At 43.2% G+C, this 18,494-nt stretch overlaps 2 protein-coding genes across 2 annotated transcripts in view; one reads left to right on the top strand and one right to left on the bottom strand.

Annotated features, from left to right (window-relative positions):
* Positions 1-18,494, bottom strand: part of SMTNL2 (smoothelin like 2) — a 48,973-nt gene that overhangs the window by 2,236 nt on the left and 28,243 nt on the right. The window contains exons 2-8 of the mRNA XM_032774459.2: positions 15,183-15,270; positions 14,166-14,408; positions 13,410-13,472; positions 10,250-10,325; positions 7,832-8,005; positions 7,048-7,165; positions 5,444-5,595 (exon numbers count right to left, since the gene is read on the bottom strand). Of these exons, the coding sequence (XP_032630350.1) occupies positions 5,444-5,595; positions 7,048-7,165; positions 7,832-8,005; positions 10,250-10,325; positions 13,410-13,472; positions 14,166-14,408; positions 15,183-15,270 (914 nt within the window). The remainder of the gene's footprint in view (positions 1-5,443; positions 5,596-7,047; positions 7,166-7,831; positions 8,006-10,249; positions 10,326-13,409; positions 13,473-14,165; positions 14,409-15,182; positions 15,271-18,494) is intronic.
* Positions 1-18,494, top strand: part of LOC116821346 (tricarboxylate transport protein, mitochondrial-like) — a 42,832-nt gene that overhangs the window by 19,677 nt on the left and 4,661 nt on the right. The window lies entirely within an intron of this gene.

Below are 18,494 nucleotides of genomic sequence, written 5' to 3'. Positions count from 1 at the left end.
GGTAAGTGAAGTGGCAAGGGAATTTATGAGGAAGGCCTGGATGTTTGTTTTAGGTGAAGTGACCCAGGCAGCAGTCCTGGATGGTCATCAGCATCAAGGGCTGATAGGCTAGGATCCAAGATCAGGCAGAAGGGGAGATGTCTGTTGAGGCCAGGGGTGACAGAAGAACTGTGGAATGATGCACACTGGGCAGACAAAGGTTTGTCCAGTTGAGCCCAAGTGACGTGGAAGGAAATGAGACACACCAATCTTTCTCTAAAAGAAAGCACCAAGGTCAGATTCAACAACAGCTGGGGGAAGCTGACATTTCCACAGGCACCTCTTATCCAATAGGTTACTACTGAATTTGCGGAGTCTCTTCTGGTCCAGCCCACATGTATCTTGGCTATGAAAAAAGCTCGGTTTAGACCACAGGATGACTGGTCCCTTCGAGAGGGAGGGAGAAGTCCAGTGCACCTGGGACTGATTACCTGCTACCCAACTGGGCTTAAAGGAAAGCACATGGGCCTTATAAAGGGGCAGTCAATAGTAGGGGAAGGTTGACTACCCACTGATCTCTCTCAGCTCAGGCTGGTGAGGCTGCTGTGGGAGGGCTAGTGCGTGAGAAGGCTGAATTCCAGCTAGGAAGGCTGAGAGTGGCTGCTTGGTGAAGAGCCAATGGGCACAGAAAAATTGCTCCAGAACTGGCTGCGCATGCTAAAGCTGAGTATGAACTTATGTGTGGTGGTGATGGACTTTATTTGAGGACTTTGTTTTGAACCACAAATATTATTAAACCAGCCCTAGGCTGGGGTGGTGTTAACCATAAGGAAACCTAAGAGAGTCCTGAGAAAAGGGGAAGACTAAACCAGGCTGTACAGAGCCACCCCGTGCAATGAGAGGCACTTGGGACGTAAGGCATTCTATTACAGTTCATGTCAGAAATCAACCTGCTAAAAAATCATGACGCTCACTCTCGTGATTGTTAATCAGCCGCAGGCGTGGGAAAGATTATCTTCCCCTATCATTTTATTTATCTGTGACTGACCTCGCTTGCAGCGAGCTCAAATACAGTGCATGGCCTTTATGGTGAGAGTTTCGCTTCATGGCAAATGGTGATTCCAGTTCTAGTGAAGTTGTGATTTGAAAAACTTCACTCTGAGGGGGCCCTACTGTATGTCAAAAGTTGTAGGTGCCTGTAGCCGTGCATTACTGCATCCTGTGATTATTTGGAAAGAGCATGCTGAACCTGACTGTGTACCCCATGGAGCATTCTTATTGTTACCCGAGTTAAACTGCACAGCAACTGCGTATGAGTCATGTTTACATTGGGTCAAGCAGCTTAAAAATTCCTTCCTTCTGTAATTTAAACAAAATTTCCAAATAGCTGAAAAATTCCCCTTTGTTATGAATTTAGCAAATCCTGGCTGGTCTCATTCACTGAGTCGGTGTGCCAAAACACGCAGGATGACGCAACTGCATGGTGTTATCCCTCTATGTGTTTTACAAAGATTCCCCTAACAACCAGGGCTGAGATTTTTCAGAAATGCCCAACGCTAGCCACTCTCTGCTCCCACTGAAGTCAACTTTCATGAACATCAATAGGAGGAGACTTGCAAATCTCACTCCAGAAAACTAAACCACTTGCTGCATCCTTTTGATCTTTCCAGAGAGGCTAGATTTGCATGCAAACCTCATCTAAATCGGGTATTAGTGTGGGATTTTCAAAGGGGTTTAAGAATTAGTTGCCCACTTCCCACTGAATGTCAATGAGACTTGGATGCCTAACTCCCTGAGGCTTCTGTAAATCTCAGTTTCTTTGTTAATGGTTACTAGAAAAGTTCAGTAAGAGTCCCCTATTACCTGTATCATAAAAGGCTAGAAAGGATATAGATTCTTCTTCTCTGTCCAAATACAGGATATAGAACCAATTTCCCAAAGAGCAGTGAAATAACACTGTAAGGCTGGTTTAAATGAAGTGCTTATAAAATCATCCCACTCAGATGACACACTTACATTGCAGCAATTACCTAATAAAGCTTCAGTCTAATGTCAAACCCGTTAAGACCAGTAAATGTTTCTCTATGCAGAAAACAGCAGAACAGAATATAATGGAATGCTTTAAACTGTTAAAATGAGCCACCTTCCATAAACTGTAGCACTTCAGAGCTTTCCTTGTGATTTGCTTTGACTGCTGTCTGGTTCTTGATTTTAACTTTGAACGCTCCCAGTACATGTTGACTTCTGGCATAAGGGAAAGATTAGCTTTTATAGCACAGCACAGAGTTTCAGACATCAGGTCCTTTATGAAGCTACAATAAGCTAGCACATACTAGGGTTTTAACAAGAATACTGCTAATGCTACATTCTCCATTAGGCCATCTGTGCCTTCATTAGCCTGGATTTGGTCTTGACAGTACTGACTATGCCAAAGCTTTGTTCCTGCTGTTTACTCTTGGGAAGAAAGAGAGGAAACATCATCTGAAGTTCCCACTGGCCTGCAATAGAAGAAACAGCTGCAGGAGTCTGGAGGGATGTATCTGCAGACCTTTGCAGCTGGGAAACACAATTAACTCAGCTCGGCCTTTAATAGCAAGTGAACCTGTGCTCCATGTGACACTGGGAGAGTTCTGTGGTCTATAATCACCAGACAGCATCTCTTGGTAGACTTTCTTTTCTTGCTACCATCTATGGAACAAAATAGTACTGAATATTTTTCAAGTCCTAGTTAAGAGACTTAGAATATGTCTGCACAGAGATAAAAGACCGTGGCATGGCTGCAGCTGACCTGGGTCAGTTGACTTGGCCTCCGGCTCCAGGGCTACAAATTGCTGCATAGACCATAGGGACTTTCCATCTCTGCAGGGTCCTTCAGCTTGAGCTCCAGCCCAAGCCTGAACATCTAGACAGCAGTTTTACAGAGTCTGAGCCCCATGAGCTCAAGTCAGCTGACCCGGACCAGCCGAAGGTTTTTTATCCCTGTGTAGAGGTACCCCAATATAGACCAACCTAAAGGCTATTTGTGCCAATGTAGCTACACTAGTGCCACTACTAGTGTAAATGTACTGCACTGATAAATACTGGGGCCTTGTCTACACTGTGTATTAGTCTGCATCTGTGGGGTGTAAATTCTAGTGCACACTAACATGTTACACAGTAACTGGCCTGTGTGGAGCCAGCTGGTGTGCATTAGAAGTTCCCTAGTGTGTGTTAACATAGTACTGTTTGAAACAGGACTCAGCACTCACTAAGGAACATTTAGTGTAGGTTCGCTTTCAGTGTAGGGTGCATGTGGGCCAGTTAGCATACAACATACTGGTGTACACTACAATTCACGCCCCACTGATGCGCACTAACGCATTGTGTAGACAAGCCATGCTGCAGCTTACTCCAGTTTCAAACCACACTAAGTTGCACTGGTGCAGCACATCTACACTGAGATTTGTGCCTGTCTAACTACACTGGTACAAATCACTCCCCAGCAGAGATGGGGCCCTTAGACAAATGTGTGCGTTAGCCTAGGGCTCTGTTGTTGACATTTTAATTGCTTTAATTTACAATGATAAGAGTGTACAGACATAACTTTCCTCCCTCCTAACAGTATTTCACAAAGCAAAATAAGTGTTGCTCTACATAACAATGGTATTCCACTAAAACAAAAACAAAACGTGAGGGTCTGAGCATTTGTTCTTTAGTCATCCAAAAGTCAGGAGAAATTGAGTTCAAGAAAACTCCATTGCAGAAACGCAAGTACACAGAATCATGCTATGTATATGTCAGCGGCATACTGGTTCTATCCATGCTGTAAGCATGCATAGCAGGACCGGTAAAAGAGCTTTGGTACTGCATTCCACTTTACTCGCTATCTCCTGTGTTAACACCACAACTAGTGTCTGCTCAAAGACCACTCACATGCAGCCTCTTGACTGATGCATGTTTTACATTTGTTTTGCCACTTAATATTGTGTTTATTTCACAGATCAACATCCTTTTACAGCTATAGAAAAATAGACATCGGCTGTGTCTTGCACATACTTTGCCATGACAGGCTCGCTGAGAGGTGGGTGGGAGGGGGATAAATCTCTCATTGCAAGTGTCCTTGCAGTAGCCACTCTTGTTCCCTTGCAGGGGATGCCAAAAGGCAGTTGTCCTACCTGCCGAGTTAGAGTACTGTAAATGTGAGTTTGACTGATTAGGCACCATGGTATCACAACTCTTGGGACTGTTGTTTTGGTTCCTGGTTCCATATCCTAAACTTTTCAACTCAAAGGCAAAGAATCCTTGACCACCTAAGTTAAAGTTGGAGGGGCAGATCCGGAGCTGCTGTAAATCAGTATAACACCATTAAAGTCAACGGAACTATGCCAATTTACAGGATCTGGCTGCGAATAATTTTTAAAGCAACCCAATTTTCTAACAATGGAATAACAACTTCTTTTAAATTCAGTTTGCTTGTATTTTCCACTGCATGTAAGTCACCTTGTACAACCCACCCTCCAGCTGTCTCAAGGAAAGTGCACGTATTCTGTCCTCTGCTACACTGAAATCCAATAGACTGTCAATGGTTGAGAGTCATATGGTCTGATCTGGTTACTTTGTCATAGTTACTAGTAATCCATCTTAAGACCATGTCTGTCTTATTCCAAATCTCAATTAATAAAATTTATAAGGTTTTAGAGCTTTCTAGATGGGTATTTACATGGATTTAGAAAAGCACCTGTCGGGAACATGCAGTAATAACTGTCAGCAGAAGTTGTAAAAGCTATTTTAACTTATTTCCCTCAAAGGACTAGAGGGAAAAACATCTAATTAGACAACAGCCCGGGTTGACTTAAGCTACTGAATGGAACCCGAATGTAAGTTCTATGGTGTGCAATAGAAAGATCAAGTTACGTCTCCAGAAAGTGTTAAAGTGAAAACCATGAATTTCCAGACCTAAATCAAGTGCATCAGAACTTCTGGTTAGTGCACGTATCCACACTCTGAAGACCCAGTCCTGCCTCCCATGGATGTCAGTAGCAAGACTGCCATAGATTGCTATGGAAGCAGGACCCAGCTATTAGAAGCTGCAGTGGTAAGTGCTTCGTAGATAACCGTCATGGAGGGAGATGCTCCTAAGAGCTGAAGGGGAGATTTTCAAATGGTCCTGATGCTCCTAAATCCCTTGTGTATATAATAGCTATAACTCTGGGATTAATCTGGTTGATAGAGAGAACTGGAGCAGGCAGGCAAGAATCTGAGTGCATAAATCCAAAGACACAGAGCTCTGGAGTTTCTTTGCAACAACTTATTGATTACCAGTCATCTGCTAAAAATGCCTCTCGATTCCTGAGCCTCCTGCTTTATGTGATGTCTTGTAAAGTCTTACTCCCCTTTTTTGGCATTATAAGTGGGAGCTTGTGATGCAAAGTATGAGAGAGACTTTAACTGGATGCACTTCAGAGAGATCTAAAATGATACTCACTCAGCCATGGTGAAAGCCAGCTCAAAGTTCTGCTTGCGGTTAGCTGGGTCAAGCGCATTATAATCGAAGGCTTCGGGGAAGAAAGAATGCACGAGGGCACAGAATGCCATCCCGTCACTCCAACTCGAGGAGAAGTTCTGCAGATCAAGGTGCTGTCAGAATGCAAACAGAGCTTCAGCGCTCTGTACAGAGCTGGGAACTGCTGTATACTTGACCTTCTCTGACTCGCCAAAGGGAACATGCAGAGTACACAGCAGATGCCTTATGTTTTTTGTTTCCTTGTTTGTACACTCATTACGTTATTTGGGCTAAGGGGAGAATTGGCATCCTCAGCCCTTTTGTGAAAGCGCAGGTGCAAAGCAGATGTGTAGTCCACAGGCCTGATCCAAAGCCCAAATGAAGACAATGGAAAGACTGCCATTAACTTGGATCAGACTCTTTGTCTACTCTAAACTGAGAGCATTACTTAACCCTATGGAGTAGTCACTAACTGGAGGATGGTATTTTTCTGTGCAGTGCTTAGTGTCATATAAAGATTAACCTGTACTGCTTGCTGTACATTTAGGGTCAGATTAGTACTGACTGGCTCTCTGAATAGCTCTGTGAACTTAAAGGGCGTCGTCTGAAGGTAAATGAGGGGACACTTTGGCCCACTGGAACTGCACACAGGGTAGGACCATGCAGAAACTGGCCCTTTGGCCGTTACAGCCAAGAGCCAGTCATTCTGTATTTGCACCCACGAAACAAAATGGAACTGGGCTCTTTTGCCTTGCAGTGCTAGACTTTTCCCCACTGTACAGAAGTCAGACCTGATGGTTTCATTATCGGTTGGAATATACCCCGAGTTTAGAGTTCAACAACAATTATATTTTGTTTTCTCAGAATGAAACTGTGGAATGGGCATTCTTTTGTTCTTATAATTCTTGGAAATTGTCCCTTTCCCCTGGCAGTTGCATTAGGCAATGCAGTTTAATGCTATGTAACTCTAAGGGGACCTCTCCCAGGCCAGATTCTCTTCAGTTACACTAGAGCCATCCCATAGGCAATGTGCTGAAACTGGGAGAATTTAACCTCAAGCATTTAATCTGATTAAACATCTCTAATTCCAATATAGAGCAGTCTGGTCTACGGCAGAACATTGGTCTCCAGGTAATAGTATTACCGACTAATCGCCAGCCCTATCCGCATCTCATTATATATAATAAAGGAGGCACACGCTGCAATTAGCAGAGTGCACAAACGTAAGACGGATCCTGTAAACACACACAATCCAGACCTCAGTCCAGCAAAGCACTCAGGGCCAGATTTTTAAAGCTATTTAGGCGCCTAACTCCTAGGGCGAGTTGAGTGCCTACATATTTTAAACAATCTAGCCCTTAAGTACTAACTTCAATGATGTGCGTAGTCTCATTGACTTCAAATGAACTAAGCAATACACACACATTTTCTCGGGGGGATTGGAGAAAAGTGATAAATGTAACCCATTATCTAGTGCATTTCAGAGTCACTCGCTATGGAACACACTTTCTGAGTGAAGTTTCTCTAGAAATACTCAGATACGTTCCCAGAAATAATTAAAATGGAAAGCAGTGACATCCTCTCACCTTGTATCCTATGGTTTTGGAGCGACACCAATCCAGTAGAATCTGCTTAATGCTGCTTGCACTGGCGACCCCAAAACTCTGTGACCGCTTCAGCTTTGCTTTGGACTCTCCTTTTCCTCTAGAAGAAGAAAACGGAGAAAACCTTGACGAGAGCAGACTAATCCTAACATCTTCCTCGCAGTTTCATGCCCTGACAGAGACAGTAAAGAGCCCATAAACACAACCTTTTTTTGGCCACCCCTTGCCTATGTGAGGCATGCATCGGGGAAATCCTGGCCCTAATCACGCTAAAGGGAAAACCCCTATTGAGATCAGAAGAGTCAGAATTTCACCTCTAGCTTCTGTTTACAGGATGAACATTGAGGCAAGGACCATGTCCTGTAAAGCACAGTACACATTGTTAGCTCTCAAGTAACAATATAAAACCATGAAATCCATCTCCTTTTATGAGCGAGCCAGAGGGATGTTATTACAACACTCCCTTCTGAACAACACCCGCTGGGCCAGGAGGGTGAATATTCAACAGTTTGAGCTCTGAATTTCCTGTCTTCCGTTGACCCCCTGACGTTACTGAAGCTTCATTCTCGGTTGGAATGTCCACCAAGGGCTTGAGCCAGTACCCCTGGAAATTCTCCCACTGCCTTCAGTGGAGCTGGATCAGGCCCCCAGATTTCCTTTGCTCAAATTTCCAAGTCTGGAGATCCCTCTGCTATAAGTCATTAGCAGAATATTTTCCCAGTACTGAGCCCCCTTTGGATGCGAGAGGGACTAAGGAGTGACATACTTTCCATTGTCCTGCTCAAGTTTCTCAAAGAGCGCTTTCCTGGCCTGCGTTCCTGAAGTGCGTGGCAATGTCTGAGACCGCACGAGCTCTCGTCTCCTTTCTACTTGGCGATGTACAGTCGGAGGTGGGGAACAGGATTTGGGTGTCACATCATAGTAACTGTCAATGGTATTGCTGAAAGAGAACACCAAAAACAGTTTAAGAGAAACTATCCGGAACATTGGGTATCACCAGAAAGCACTGAGATCAGTAACAGCAAAACTTCAGCAACCTAAACACATGGAATAAATATTTTCAAAAGCATGTGAATAACGTAGCCATTTTCAAAAGTAACTTAGGTATTTGGGAACCTAGATCTCACTGAAAGTCAATAGGATGTAGACTGCAAAAGGCTAGGTCCCCAAGGGTATTTAGATGCCTAACTCCCATTGAAATCAGTGGGAGTTAAGTGCTTAAATAAATATCTAGGCTTAAGTCACTGTTGAAAATGGGACTTAGCCATCTAAATCAGGCATTGTAATTATAAGCAGATTAACTCCTAAATCTCTTTAAAAATCTAAGTGTTAGGCACGTAAGGTCTGAATCCTCATTAATTTCCAAAGAGATTTAGGCATCTAAGAGCATAAGTCACATTTTTGGTACTTGGGCTCCTAAGTCACTCATACCAAGCCCAATCCTTGGCTCCTATAAGTCAGTGTAGCTCCACTGCCTCCAATGGACCCAGGCCAGTTTACACCAGCAGGCTAGCTGGATTATATTATATAGCAGGGGTAGGCAGCCTATGGCACATGTGCTGAAGGCGGCATGCTAGCCGATTTCCAGGGGCACTCACACTGCCCGGATCCTGGCCACCGGTCTGGGGAGCTCTGCATTTTAATTTAATTTCAAATGAAGCTTCTTAAACATTTAAAAAACCTTATTTACTTTACATACAACAATAGTTTAGTTATATATTATAGACTTATAGAAAGAGACCTACTAAAAACGTTAAAATGTATTACTGGTGCGCAGAACCTTAAATTTGAGTGAATAAATGAAGACTCGGCACATCACTTCTGAAAGGTTGCTGACCCCTGTTATGTAGAATTATATATCGCTTTGCACTTCTATTTGAGGTTCCCAAAGCATTAGTGATTTAAGCTACATAGCACATATGTGAAGGAGAGTGTGTTACCACCATTTCCAACCGGGGGAAACTGAGGCACAAATCGAGGCACTGACTGACTCTAGATCACACATTATCTGCGGCAGAGCTGTGAGTCAAACCCAGATCTACTGACTCTAAGTCCCATATATTAAGCCCATGATGATCATTCTTCTATGACTTAGCTACCAAAGAGCTGGTGTCGCATCCTAACTTATTAGTTGTTCATAAGAAATGTAAGACCCTGTTTAGGGAAATTTTCAGGGCAGATGCAAGCCCAGTTTAAGGGGGTTATGTAATCTGTACTACCCTTTTTCTTGATGAGGTTTTGCATGCTGAGGATGCCTTGATATTGCGACAGTAATTGTGATACTGTGTAATCCTCTGCTAAACAACTGACTGAGTTATTCAAAAAGGTGTGGTAGTCAGCCTTTAGGAGTGAAGGCAGAAAGTCACAGTGTGTCCTGTAAGGAGTTTAGAAACTTAAAGCTGTAAACTAAGCTGGAGGCCAGTCAAACTAAGGATGGTTGATAGGGGTCATGCATTCAAGTGCCAAAAATAGACCCAAAATAACAACTTTTACACAGCTGAGTGCTTTAAAAGGAGTTTTCAGAGGCCCGGGCATGGCTATTAAACGTCAATTTAAGCTTTTTACATCCCATCTGTGCCTGTTCACGCTGGGATTAGAACAGGGCTGGCAATGTGGCAATCAGTAGCAAGGTTCTGAACTTGGTGCGTTCTGACAGTGAGATTTGTATGAAAGTGGAACACTTCATGTGTGAAGATAGGTCACTAGCCTAGCTAAAGCATGATAAAGTATCTACTGCAGGGAACAATCCTGCACTGGCTGGGGGAACCATCTAGATGAAAGGTTATCAAATTATCTTGGTACTTATGCGGCCTTATGTGACACACAAGCCCATCCTTCCCTTATCCTATAATGCAGGGCAGCTAACTACATGCTATTCCCAACTTGCTCCTAACACAGTAACCCATTTCTGGGTTTGCCTTTACTGTTAAATTATGTGACAAACTAATCTCAGTCTAAGCATCAGCGTGAGCTTGACAGTTCCTGAGAAAACCTGCAGGAGCTCTCTTTGTTCCAGTCTCTAGTTCCTTCTGCCTCAGAGACACTCAAACCCTTTTGTAGACTGGAGCCAATAGGACGCACTTGGTCTGGCTGCCAGGGTGAGTCAACAGAGCACCTCTGCATTTAGGCTACGTTGAACACATTCAGAAAAAGTCTCACTGAAACAGTCAAGGGAAGATCCTACCTTTCACTAGTTTTGGTTCCACTAGTCAATCCATAGCTTGTGGCTGACATAGACTTTGTGACGGAAGTGCTTTTCTCTGTATAAACAGCAAGAAAAACAAGATGCATCAGTGTTGAAAGTATTTTCTTCTCTTCCCACACATGTTTTTAATCTATTTCCTGACATGTGGCCACACATTTATTCTTACAGCAATGAAAAGTTGCAGATTTCTCTATAAAAGACCTCTGCCAGCATGAGCTAATGATTTCCTGGGGAGAGATTCTCCCCACTGTCCCAGGCACCAGACATCACTATAGTTGCATACAGGGGCAATAAAGACTCCCAAGGGACCCCAGGACAATTCTCCTAGTGCAGACACTGTGCTGGGACTCCACAGGCAGACCTACACTGGCCCTTGCGCCAGTCCCAGAGTAGAGGGCATGCTGGAGATGAAGCCAGGGCAGGAGGGAAAAGGTACTATATCACAGACTGCTATGGTCATTCTGGCAGGCCATAAGCAGCTGTGGGGAGGCTAATATAATTTAAAGTAGCTGCACTGCAGGCTACTTTAGTTCCACCAAGGGCCATTCAGCCCCCAGAGCAGCCCAGGTTCAGCAGGATGCAAAGATGGCTTATAACAAAGCTTTGCCCCTACCTCTCCCTGGGCTGCATCTTCTGCGTCATGCGTCCTAGAGGCACAGCCCAGGGTTTCTGCCCTGTTCAGTACTTGTGCTCGGGCATGAAGCGTTAACAGTAAGGGGCTGGTTATCTTCTCCATCAGTTTCATATGCATGTACCTGCATTGACCTCATTGATATACTCCCTGGTACTGTAAATGAAAAGGCAGTTGGGCCCTACGTTTTCAAATGTACGTTTAATTGCCCTTTGGAAACTGAATGTGAAGATTCTTCATCTCAGGTTTAATCCCTGGACTGTGAAGGGACAAGTTTTCCTGTGCTCTTCTGCCCAGAGCTGATCTGGATCCTCACCTTGCAAGCCTGTGGGAGCCGTTTGTGCTATGTCGTTTTTGCATCCCTGCTGGACTGACAATGTAAATCGGTTTCAAATGGCTTTGTTGTCTACAGAGAGTAATAGCTTGGTGATGTGAACTAACAGCATTTTTGGACAGCGTTCAAGTCATTTGTTTAGCCATGAATTAAGAGTCTGAGGCATTTTGTCCTTTTACACATTCGTGACTTGAAGAAGGGGTCAGATGTTGAAAAGTTACGTTTTCAAACCATGCTACCCATCCCTTAGGCTCCTCCAATGAATTTGCTATGCCACGGTAGTGCTGTGTGGCTGCTCTCCCAAAGCAGCATTGTTTAGCAGCTTTCCTGATATGTACCAGGGTTTGATCTGCCTTCATTTGTGTACCACCTATGTTAAAGTCTTTTCCCACCAGATCTCCGGGCTGCAGCTTCACACAGCTCTTACTCCTACCACGTTCCCTGCAGCTGAGAGGTCTGGTTGTTTTCTCCTCCAGAAAATCATGTTTGCCCCAATGTACAGCAAAGAACGCAAAAATCAGTCTGATGTGGTAGCACCCTGGCCTCAGTGCGAGACAAACCATTAGAAAGTGAAGAGAATAAATTCCCTTCTAAGAGTGTGATTTATGAAGTGTTTGTGGTAAGGACAAAGGGCATTGTGGAAAATCCAAAATAAACTGAAGGCCTTTCTTTGCTGTGTCTGGATCATCTTCAGGGTCTGTAAAACCAGACCCCAGTGGCAAAGTACTCCAAGGGCATGTCTACACAGCAAAAGGTGTGCGCAGGCTAGTCTACCGGAGCTCTTCTGAATCCAGCTAACACAGGTGAACAATAGCAGTGAAGACAGCATAGCACCGGATTCAGCGCAAGTAGTTCAAGACTAGCACAGACCCTGGGCATGTACTTGCCACGCTAGCCATCTCTGAAGTCTGAAGCGACACTATCTTCACTGCCGTTACCTGCTCTAGCTAGATTCAAGCTAGCTTGGGTAGGCTAGCCCATGAACAGGTTTTGCTGTGTAGACATGCCCTGAGTCTGAATGGACCATTGCCCTCTGCTAAGAACTGATTTATTGAGTCTCACTGAAGTCAATAGAAAGACTCACCTTGACTTCAGTGGGGCCAAATTGGACCTCTGCATGCAGCCTTGTAACGCTCTTAGTGTTACTACATACTGATGTAATATAACCATCCAATTAAAGATTAGTGGATAGACAACTCCTACTCAGTAGAGATGGGACCAGATCTGAAGCCCCAAGCACTGCAGCATTGGCTTCCTTGTATTGTTTAGCATAATTATGTGTGAAGGGTTAAAATCCATGTGCACTTTATATAATAACCTGGCATATGGATTGTGCCAGCTCTTTCTCAGACCCAAAGTCCAGAGGTTGGTCTGGAGACCAAAGGCCTAGCAAATAGTAATTAGCTAAGAGACAGCTGGGGTAAACAACATAATCTTGTTTTGCTAAAATAGGCCTGGTCAGCAAATTGCCAGGTGTTGGAGCTAAGAACTAAATAATTGTGTCTTATTCAGAGTTGCAAATTGAACAAAGGATCCCTGCTCCTATTGTTTCAGTCTCTTCTGTAGGGAATGTTCTTCCCACAGATCCAACCTTGAGTTTATGAAAAGTTGGCACATGTCATAAAATATGGCATCCTTCCACCTCCCTTCCCAGGGACCAATGCCTGCCTTAAAACATAAAGACGACAATCTGTATTGTCATATACTTTCACTGTTTCTTTGCTTTAGCCCCTAGCAATATACCTGTTGAACAATCAAAGAAGTTGCTCCATTCCTATGAACCCCAAATCAAAATTCAACATAGATATTTTATACTAATAACATTTTATCAAAGTATTAATTAAATGTTAACTTGCTAACTTAAGACCATGGGCGGAGACATTATGTAACCTTTTAACCATTGGCTAATGTGCTATCTTATCTTGCTGCAAAACCTATCCTGGGGTGTGGAACTACCTACCCTGTCACTTTCCCCCGCCCATAAAAAAATCTATATATTCTATTGTAATCAATTAATTGACAGTGTCTTTAAGCCTAATAAGCCAGGTGACACTCCGTCAGTGCTATGTGTAATAAACTCCTATGCTTGGCCTCTGCACGGTGTGAATTTATGTCTTTCAATGTGGGTTTGGGATATATCTTCCATGCTGAAGGGCAGAGAAAATAACACCCACCTGCAGCTATGGAGGTGCCCATTGTTCTCACGGAACTTGAATTCCAGGTCTTCACAGCAGTCACTGAAAAGCAAAAAAAAGACAGAGGAGGGGTTTGCTTGTTTCTTTGTTTTAATAAAAGGGCGATTAGGAGGGATTTTTGATTTAAATGGACACAATTTCTCTTGTTGGCAACAGGGCTGGACCCTTCCTTTCACAAATCAGGAGTTCAATGGTGTTCCATCAGTGTCAGACTGTTGCAATAGAAGAATCAGGTCCATGCACCAACCTCCCTCCTATTTTCCAACCCGCTGTAGTCAGGACTCCTTTGTTTTATTCCACGCCGCATTGCTCACTCCTCTTTGAAATCTCAGGCAGATCACTGGAACTTTCTGCACCTGAGTTTCCTCATCTATAAAACAGAAACAAGAAGACCTTCCTCATGGGGAAGTTGTGCGTAAACCACTACGGCTTGATCCCAAAACTACTTAGTCAATGGAAAGACTTTAACTGACTTCAGCGGGCTTTGGATCAGGTCCTATCTAACCCCAATGGGAGCAACGTCTATGTAAAATCTGCAGTGTGTGACTTAGGCTCAGATAAACTGGAATACAAACATCACAGCCGCTAACCTTTGCATGAAGTGCGGTTCAGAAAAGAAGAACGCTGAATAGTGTGAAAAAGAATCAAATTATATGAGCTTCTGTTTCATTATTTTTTTAAATCAGAGCTGGCTTCAGTGAGCAAATTAGTTCCATACCTAGAAATGTCTTTTACCTGATTGGCTGGAAGTTTTCATCACAGCCTCATTCTGGCTCCTGCTCTGCCCTATCAGGCCACTGGTAGTATTACTAATTCCTGATAAGAGAGAGGTTTCTCCTGAAAACTTCTCTGGTACTCTTGTTACTGCAGTAACAGGAAGGTGGGGCATGCGTAAGGTTACTGCAGGGGCATGTTCCTCGGGGGATGAGTTTGACATCTGAAGGGAAGAGGTCACTTCCTGTGAGACTTTTGCCTGACCTAGGGTATTAAAGGAAACAAGGAAAGAGAAATACTTTTATTGACAGATATCTTTAAAAATACAAAACGATATCTATGCACCATGGCTTTATTTAATTTTATTTTAGGAAAGCCTGGGAATAACAACCAAATTTCCCCCTAGCCGGTTATGTCATTTATGCACAGACTCAGATGTAAATTGGAAGTAACTGATCATATTCTACTCTTTAATAGTCTTAATTAGAAAAGCTTCTTCAGATGACTAGTCTACTATGCTTCCTGTTAGGGCCACTAAGTCTCATGCCCTGCTGCTGGGGGTTAGGAGGCAGGACTCCTTTGTTCTTTCTTGGTTCACTTAAAGCGTCTGTGCCTCAGTTTCCTCTTCTGAGAAATAGAGATAATAAGACCTTTCCCACAGACAGGTGGTGAGAGTTAATTAATAGTTTGCAAAGTCTTTTGAAATGTATGGACAGGAAGGCATTCAGAATAGAAAGTCCTGTTATTGTAACTGGAAGTCATGCTGATGATGGGTCTTAGGCCCCGATTTTGCAGACCCTTAGGCACGTGCTTAACAAGTTAATGGTTACTACTCATGGTAATAAAATCAAGCATGTACCTAAGTGTTTCAGGATCAGGGCCTTAGCACAGCATTCATGCTGAAACAGTTCCAGAGTAACACACTGGCGACATTAGAGAGCTGCTCAGTAGACAGAATTGAGCTCTTGACCAGAAGCAGTATTTTGCATTCAAAGTCGATCTTGAAAAGACTCATTTCAAGCATTTCTCTTCTCTTACCTGCCAAAGACTGGTGTCCGTTTTCAACTATGGAGGAATTAGAAGCTCTTCTAGTCTCAGGTTCGTTGTGGTCATCTAGGTCCACGCTCTGCCAAAACATTGCACACAATACTTGAATGATGGTTTGGCTTTCAAATTATGAATGGTAGTTGTCACTGTAGCACCCAGAGGTCCCAACTGAAATCAGGTCCCATTGTGATAGTCTCCATGCAAGAGAGTGGGAGACAGCACCTACCCCTAAAAGCCAAATCATTCAGGATCACGCTGAGTATCTGAACGGTCTGGCTGCTGCCCACTGCAAAAGGAGCACTGGTGATAAAGAACTAAATCCAACCTTCGGATATGTAGCCAAGGGCAGATTGACCCAGTGCAGAAAGGAGGGGTTTCCAGTGCTTAATTTTTGCCCTAGCACCTCTAGGCTTAGCAGTTCAGAGCCCCAGCACCTCTGGGCTTGCTGTCAGTTATGAATGTAAAAAAATTGCTTGAGCCCTGGCATCTCTTTCATGACAAATTAAGCACTAGGGGTTTCCCTTCCTGTGGCACATAGAGGATACACTGTGCTCAGGTGGGGCATTTTCTGTAATCACAGGGGGCATCACACAGGTCAGTGTTTGCCTTTTCCACCCTCTGCTACTTTAATACATTGGAAGTCCTGGTGCTCCTCCCCCTGCTCCCCCCCTCCAACCTTCCAGAATTGTATTGTGACTTAAAACAAAGCCCTCTGCTACACAGAGAGGATGGGCTGTTTCAGACCTAAGTCTGATATGCTTTTAATATTAGCAAATACCACTGCCATCCACTTGAGGGGAACTGTAGGTGAGCACATCTGCTGTTAATTTAACACAGTGTGGAAAATAAAGCCTGATCATGCTCCAAGTGAAGTCAATGGCAAAACTCCTGTTGATTTCTTTGGGAGCAGCAGCAGGACCAAAATCAGTGCTGTCTACCTTAGATCAGTGGTATGCACACCACAGGTGAAATCCTGGCTCCACTGAAATCAATGGCACAACTCCCATGGACTTGAAGAGTGCCAAGATCTCACCCCAGGACAAGAGTCTGTACCTTTCAGTGAACTGAGTGTGATCCTCTTCACAGATGCACATATCAGTAATGTGTTACTGTTCTTCTGTACAAAGTTAATTTATTCTGCTTTATAGTCAACTATGTCACGTCTCTGAATTATTCTGTGCTGTCTTCAACACAATATCTCCGTCCTGCAAAAGCTACAGCATGTGCATATCTCTACAAATGTGAGTAATTCTGTTGAAGCCTGTTGGCCCATTCACATGTGTAAAGTTAAGCCTTTGCAGGATCAGGGCCTAAAAGAGATGCTGGGTGTTTAGGGTGCTCAGCACCTCACAAGATCAGACCCAGGATTTGCATGCACGCTATGAAAATAAATGCAGAAACAGAGTGAGGGCCCAATTCTGCAAGCGCTGATGCAGATGTAAAACGTCACTAAATTGAATGGCCCTATCCACTTGAACGGGTCTCGTCCTGTGAGTAAAGTTAGTCATGTGCATCAGGATTGACTGCAGGAGTGAGGCCCAAGTTATTACAGCAATATCCCAGTAAATCTGTACTCCCTCCTGTACAGGATGGGCAAAATAAAGACAACTTTTTCTCCACACATACAATCCAATTGCTGATTCTAACTTATTGTAAGTCTAAATCCTAACCTAGTATTTTTACCTTAGGAATGATTTAATGGCCTTTATGTAAAACAGTGGTATAATTTATGGCCAATAAAAGTTTTCCACTGGGACAAGCTGTGGAGTAAAGCCCATAACTCTTCTCAACATTAACTTGAAGAGTCCCTTATGTTTACACATGAATCTTCTTCGTACAACATTTGCAGGACATTGCATAAAACTACTTAATGTTCTACACAAGTTCTCTCTACTTAAGGCAGCTAAAATGACAGTCATTACAATTAGATAACATATGGAAAGAGTATTAGGGGAAAAGTAAATATCCTAGCACTTCATGACTGAGTTACCACTTATAACTTTTGAAATGTTGTTTTTGGAAAACTACATACTTTTTGATGTTTGCTAATTTAATTCCAGGCAAATCAGCCAAGAACGTTTTGTTTTTATCATCCAGCAGAAAGTACGTACTTTTTGGTTGCAAGAATATTTTTTGCAGTCACATGATTACTTCTATTAAAAATGTTGTGGTACTTATACCTGTTTATGGGAAACTGCGAGTTCCCTAAGTTAAAGTCCATGGGAAAGTTTGAGGCCACTGTAAATAGACTTTACACCAGACTGGCCCAAAAGTTTTTTTTAAAAATCTGCAACACATTTGTGTGTTTACTCAATCTAAACTAATGATGAAAGAAAAAAAAAGCAGTCCGTTGTGCAACTGGGTTGTCACATTAGATGCAAAAGTTATGTGTCAATTTCTTTCTCTCTGGATTCAGACTGCAGGATTAAACAAAACAAAAAATCCCACCAGAGGCAGAGTTACCCACTCACATCATTTTATCCCAACCCTCACAATATTTGATGTTTATCTTAAAGCCTCAGCTCCTAGAGGCAGGTGATTTTATGAGTCTCCATTTTCATTTTCTTTTTAAATGGAAATTTCTAACCATTATGGTTGTGGAGAAAAGCCTGAAAATGTGAACTGAGTGTGATCTAAAGATGCAGAAATCAGGAGACAAAGAAAAATAACTCCTAATTATTATTTTTAAAAAAAATCATGATTAAGACAATGTTATGATTTTACGGCCTGATTCATAACTTGTGAACTCTTGAAGTTGGCAAAACTGCATAGGGGGCATGCTCTATTCCCCCCTACACCAGTGTAAATCTGGAGCAACTCAGTGGATTGAATGGTGTTCCCAGAATTTACCTGCAGTGTTAGTGAGAGCAGAGTTTAGCCCAACATATAGCGCTTTATTGTTTACACGTGTGACAGCATGTAGGATAGGTGTAGCTATATACCACAGTAAAAAGCAGGCTGCATCCACACTGTGGTGTGTAGCTACACATGGCAGTGAAAGGCTCCAGCAGGGCAGTGGGCAGTTTGACACCACACTGCTAAAAATAGCATAGACATAGGCGGCCCTGCGTGTACGTATAGAGCGAGCCATATAGGATATATATACCCTAAGCTTCTGGTGTATCTTTGCTCTGTTTGCCTAAGCAGTGCCTCACCATCCACACTGCTATTTATACCTGGGCTAGCTAGTTGGGGCCTGCTGTAAATGTAGGCGTAGCCTAGAATGCTGTTAACTTATACATCAGTAGCCAGATCCTCAGCCAGTGTAAATCAGCATAGCTCCATAACACTCGATTTAAACTA

This window comes from Chelonoidis abingdonii, chromosome 20, assembly GCF_003597395.2.
Source record: "Chelonoidis abingdonii isolate Lonesome George chromosome 20, CheloAbing_2.0, whole genome shotgun sequence".
NCBI lineage: Eukaryota > Metazoa > Chordata > Testudines > Testudinidae > Chelonoidis > Chelonoidis abingdonii.
This window is presented reverse-complemented; position numbering and strand designations above follow the sequence as displayed.